The sequence below is a fragment of the Hemitrygon akajei genome, chromosome 11, assembly GCF_048418815.1.
Source record: "Hemitrygon akajei chromosome 11, sHemAka1.3, whole genome shotgun sequence".
NCBI classification, from domain to species: domain Eukaryota; kingdom Metazoa; phylum Chordata; class Chondrichthyes; order Myliobatiformes; family Dasyatidae; genus Hemitrygon; species Hemitrygon akajei.
This window is the reverse complement of record NC_133134.1, coordinates 10,971,955-10,977,954: the sequence shown is the minus strand read 5'-3', so window position 1 is coordinate 10,977,954 and position 6,000 is coordinate 10,971,955. Positions and strand designations below refer to the sequence as shown.

Below are 6,000 nucleotides of genomic sequence, written 5' to 3'. Positions count from 1 at the left end.
AGTTGGTATCAGTCCAGGCTCTGGGTATTGAGGAGTCTGATGACTTGGGGGAAGAAACTGTTACATAGTCTGGTCGTGAGAGCCCGAATGCTTTGGTGCCTTTTCCCAGACGGCAGGAGGGAGAAGAGTTTATATGAGGGGTGCGTGGGGTCCTTCATAATGCTCTTTGCTTTTCAACATTTCCTCACTATTTTGTTCTCTTTTTTCGCTATTTATTTATTTTTTTGCTATTTATTTATTTTTTTAATATTGTGTATTGTTACTTATAGTTCCTATTATGGATTGCACTGTACTGCTGCCGCAAAATTTAAAACATCACAACATATGTCAGTGATAATTAAGTAGCTTTGGATTCAGATTCATTGCTCCCTCTACACAACTACGTGCCTAAATTCTGCTCTAGATCCATCTACAGGTTTGCAGAAGACACTGCAATTCCACTCAATGTGATCTTGACACACAAAATGCTGGAGGAACTCAGCAGGCCAGGCAGCGTCTATGGGGGAAAGTGCAGTCGACATTTCAGGCCGAAACCCATCAGCAGGACTGGTGAAAAAAACCCCCGAGGAGTAACGGTGGGGGGGAGGGGAGAGAGAGCAGCCAGGTGATAGGTGAAACCTGGAGTGGGGGATGGGGGGGTTGAAGTAAATAGCTGGGAAGCTGATTGGTGAGATGAGGTGAGAGAGGGAAAAGGGGATGGGAAATGGAGAAGTTGGGGGAGGGAGTTGGTGGGCATTACCGGAAGTTTGAGAAATCAATGTTCATGCCATCATGGGGTAACGAGTTGTGGAACCAAGATGTGGAGGGTATAGGTATAAGTTAGAGGTGAGAGATTTGATCAGATCCTGAGGGGCAACCTTTTCACCTGGAAGGTGCTCTGTATATGGGAAGAACTGCCAGAGGAAGTAGTCAAGGCAGGAACATTAACATCTAATAGGCATTTAGACAGTTACAAAGATAGGAAAAATATAGAGGGATTTTGACCAAATGCAGACAACTGGGACTGACTTACATGGACATCTTGGTCCATGTGGACTGGGTGGGCTGAGGGACCTGTTTATGAGTTTATGACTCCACGGCACCGCCACAATTGGCTGAATGGTATCTCTTTTTATCAAAATAAATAAGCTTTATTCATAACAAAATACTTACAAGAATAACACACACAAATTTCTGGCGGAATGGTGTTTTTTCAGGCGGTTGAGTGATCTGCTGGTTTGCTCTCTCTGAGAGGGTTCCAGGCGGTGAGCGGCCTCGAGGCCGAGAAACTACCACGACTGACACAATTTCTCACCGATTAAAGCATCGAGGAAGACTGAAATTTTCGAGGTGAATGCAGAAGGTCAGCAAGTGTTCAGTGCCATCGGCTGGCCTCTGACTTGCAGCTACCAGAGGAAGATGTCTGCGTGCGACAGTCTCTCTCTCCCTCTCGCTCGCTCCTGCGTTCCGCTCGTCTCTCCCTCGATGTTGTCAGAGGATGATGGTGAAGTTCTCGGCCTGTGGGTTGTGGACTTTCTGTTCGCATAAAGACGTGTTTCCAGTCACTCCTTGTTCCGTTGCTGTTTTGGACGACTTTGAATTGGGGGCGGGCTGCAGATAACGACCACTAAGCTGATCTGTAAACAACTGTAAACTGCAGATGCTGGGGTCAAAGCAACACGTACAACACGCTGGAGGAACTCAGCAGGTCGGGCAGCATCTGCGGAAACGAGGGGGATCAAGGGGTGGGGGAGGAGATAGGCAGGAAAGGTGAAGAAGGAATGTAAGGGGAAAGCACTGTGTAGTAGAAAAAGGCAGAATCATAAGAAATGTGATAGGCAATTTCACTCTGCCTCCTCTTCCAGCTGCTTATCACCTCTCTTATGATTCTGCCTTTTTCTACTACACAGTGCTTATCCCTTACATTCCTTCTTCACCTTTCCTGCCTATCCCCTCCCCCACCCCTTGATCTTTCCTCTGATTGATTTTTAACCTGGCACCTACCAGCCTTCTCCTTCCCACCCTCCCCCCAGCTTCTTTATGGGGCCCCTGCCCCCTCCCTCTTCAGTCCTGACGAAGGGTCTCGGCCCGAAACATTGACTGCTCGTTTCCATGGATGCTGCCCGACCTGCTGAGTTCCTCCAGCTTGTCCGTGTTACTAAGCCGAACTGAATATGGACTCTTTCAATTTTGTGTTTTACATTATGTGTTTTCGCTTGTTCTTTCTTGTTGCCACTTCCACAATTTTTTTTTGCGCTGGGGGTTTTTGACGTTTTTCTTTGAACGATTTCCATGGTTTTCTTCGTTTCATGGCTGTCTGTGTGTAAGATGAACCTCAGGGGTGTATACTGCATACATACTTTGAAAATAAATGTACTTTGAATCGCTTGAACTCAGCAATTCAGGAAATGAGTAAACAGTTGACGTTTTGGGCCAAGACAGAGGGTCTCGACCTGCCGAGTTCCTCCAGCATTTTGTGTGTGTTACTCTGGATTTCCAGCATCGGCAGAATCTCTTGCGTTTCTGATTTTCAAGAATAAATTATACATCTTTTACATTTACGATCAATTCTTTCAGTACTATTACATTCCCAATCATCAATTGAACTGCCGCCACTCACGGGGTGGTGCAGTACAAATAATCTCCTGACCCCGTTTAATGTCTATCCAGATCCAAGTCGACCCTTTTTCCAACATCCTTTTAAACCCTCTGCAAAGATAAGTTGTTCTCAGTGCCACTTGCTTCTTTTGCCCGCCAACCTGAGCCGTCCTGGGGTGGTAAATTTTTGCAATAACTTGACAGGCCGCGCTGAAACGTAAGGGGGAGAGACTTACAAAAGGCGAACAGATTCACCAGCTCCGTGCGCCTCGTAGCAACGCGTTCTCCCCATGGTAACGGCTTCGAGTCACCTAGCAACGTCCACAACAAACCCAAGCACGTTGGGGAAGCCGCGCAACTTGCCCGAGAAGCTGCGGGCTCGACGTGGCAAGGGTTCGAACCCAACCTGGTGCACTCCAATACATTTATACTCCAATATAATACTTTTTGGTGAAAAAAAAACTACAAGAAGGGGAGAGAGAGAGAGAAGGCCAAGAAGCCATGTCTGCCACAGAAGTTTTGGTGACCCATCCGCAGGTTGCGCAGTGTATTCCCGAGGAGGAACTGCCCTGCAAACCTTATTGCATGGTGAAGAACACGGGGCTGCACTCGTCGTCGGGCCTGGCCACAGCCGGGTTCCGCACAGCCAAGTACATCCCCGAGGAATGGATGCAGAACAACTATTCCAAGTACTACCAGTCCTTCGCCGACCGGGACACGGCGGAGAACGTGCGCAACGAGGCCAAGTCTCTGATCTCGGAGAGGGAGAAGCTGACCCAAGATACCCAGGCGAATTCCACCAAGAGGCTGGGCGAGAGGCTGCAGGATATCTTCTTTTGGAAATCGGAGCTCAAGAGGGAGATCGAGGACCTCCTGGCCGAAACTGAGCTGCTGTTGGAGAAGCAGAGGCGCCTGGAGGTCGCCCTGGATGCCACCGAGATAGCAATGTTCATCTCCACCGACAACCTGCAGAACAGGGAAAGGAGGCAGGGTCCCGACCTGGTCAAGGATGCCGTGGAGGATGAGCTCCTCAAGGTGAGGTGACGGGGACTGTGCCCGTCCCAGCCATCCCCGGGGTTAGCACCCATCCCACAGTTAGATTCAGCACGAGGTCCCACGGGAGCGGAATCATCTATTCCCCTTCTGATTTTGGGACATGGTGCGTGCTCTTGAGAGGGAAAATAATCAGCCATAATGGAATGGCACAATTATGGGGTGTCTTTGGGTGCCGGGCTTCGCGCTCAGGGTCTGGTTAGTCTCATTTAATTCTTGATCAAACACGAGGAAATCTGCAGATGCTGGAAATTCAAACAACACACACAAAATGTTGGTGGAACACAGCAGGCCAGGCAGCATCTATAGGGAGAAAGACTGTCGACGTTTCGGGCCGAGACCCTTCGTCAGGACTCTTAATGATGAGGCAAATGATCCCCTTTAGTTCAAGACGATAACTAAAATGACAGGTACATCTGGTTCTTGACATTCTACCTCACTGCCTTTTGCTGGGTTTTCGCAGCAGTTTTTTTCAGCTGACGGTAAGCTTGAAATACTGCTCTTGTTCTTCATTCTCTGTATGTCACAATGAGCGTCAATGTCATTATGTGCTGTGTTGTACATTTATCACTAGTACCATGTGTTCCATTCATCCAACATTATGTTTGTCAAGAGGGCATATTTTAATGCAGACAAAGAGCACCTGAAAATTAAATTCCACTTTCCCCCTCCCCTGGCTTCACCTATCACCTACCAGATTGTTATCCTTCTCCTCTCTCCCCACTTTTATTCTCGCTTCTTTCCCACTCCTTCCCAGTCCTGATGAAGGGTCTTGCGCACACTGCTATGCCTAGGTGATTCTGCAGATGCTGGAAATCTTGAGCTACACACACAAAATGCTGGAAGAACTCAAAAGATGAGGAAGCATTCTAGGGAGAAGAATAGACAGTCGACGTTTCAGGCCGAGAGCCTTCATCAGGATCTTGGCCCAATGTGTCAACTGCACAGCAGACAGAGAATATACTGCAGATGAATGAGACAGGTAGGAAGCTGGACCCTCCAGAACACAGCACTCTGATTGGTTCCTTGTATGTGTGGCCTGGCAATGACCAATATACTCAAAGTTCAAAAAGTCCAAAGTTCAAAGTTAATTCATTATCAAAGTACATGTATGTTATCTCATACTCCATTGAAATTCATTTTCTTGAGGGCATTCACAGTAAAGCAAAGAAATACTATAGAATCAATGAAATACTACACACTAACAACCAATGTGCAAAAAAGGCAAAGTCTGTAAATACAAAATGATAATAATAACAGTAAAAAATAATACCAAGAACATGAGTTGTAGAGTCCTTGAAAGTGAGTCCATTGGTTGTGGAACCAGTTCATATCACTGAACTTACGTGTCTGTAAGTGAGTGAAGTTATTCATTCTGGTTCAGGAGCCTGATGGTTACAGGGTAATGGCTGTCCCTGAAACTGTTGATGTGCAATCTAAGGCTCTTGAACTACCCGGAGATTCATTCACAGTGAAACAAAGCAACATAATAGAATCAATGAAAAACTACACACCAAAACAATCACTGTGCAAAGAAGACAAACTGTAAATACAAAAAAAAGTAAATAAATAATACTGAGAATATGAGTTGTACAGTCCTTGAAAGTGAGACCATAGGTTGTACAATCAGTTCTGTGTTGAGATGAGTGAAGTTAGCTACAATGGTTCAGGAGTCTAATGGTTGAAGGGTAATAAGTGTTCCTGAACCTGCTGGTGTGGGATCTAAAGCTCCTGTACCTCCTTCCTAATGGCAGCAGTGAGAAGAGAGTCTGGCCTGGATGGTGAAGGGTTTTGTTGATGGATGCTGCTTTCTCATGGCATTGCACTTAGTAGATGTGCTCAGTGGTGGGGAGGACTCCATATCTCAATGGCAGGTCCATCAATATGGAACTAAGTTACCAAATGGCCTCTGTTTTTTTTAATTTTAGGAGGCTGATCTGATTCAGAATGTACGAGGTGTTTTGAAGCGAACTTTGGATCAAGTCATTACTCAAATCAGGTAAGCAAATGAGATGAAGTCTCACTGAATTATCGCTTGTTCATTATTCTCCCATCATTTGGATTATTTACGTATTTACTCACCCTACAATTATTCGACATGCTCAAGGCTTTAGTGGTGCCAGGCAAGCAATTTCTCCCTATCGATGCACACAAAGTACTGGAGGGACTCAGCAGGCCACAAAAGTGAACAAACAGTTGAAGTTTCCTGCTGAGACACTTCATTAGAACTGGAAAGAAAGGTGGAAATATACCAGAATGAAAAGGTGGGGGAAGGCGGAAGCAGAATAGCTAGAAGGTGATATTTGAAGCCAGGTGGGTAGGGAAGGTAAAAGGCTGGAGAAGAAGGAATCCGATGGGAGAGGAGAGTGG

General features: G+C 46.3%; 1 protein-coding gene across 1 annotated transcript in view; it reads left to right on the top strand.

Moving 5' to 3' along the window:
- The first annotated feature begins 2,941 nt into the window (after positions 1-2,941).
- The window catches only part of tekt4 (tektin 4), a 28,762-nt gene continuing 25,703 nt past the window's right edge, over positions 2,942-6,000 (top strand). The window contains exons 1-2 of the mRNA XM_073060202.1: positions 2,942-3,612; positions 5,559-5,629. Coding sequence (XP_072916303.1) covers positions 3,079-3,612; positions 5,559-5,629 — 605 coding nt within the window. The 5' untranslated portion in view covers positions 2,942-3,078. The remainder of the gene's footprint in view (positions 3,613-5,558; positions 5,630-6,000) is intronic.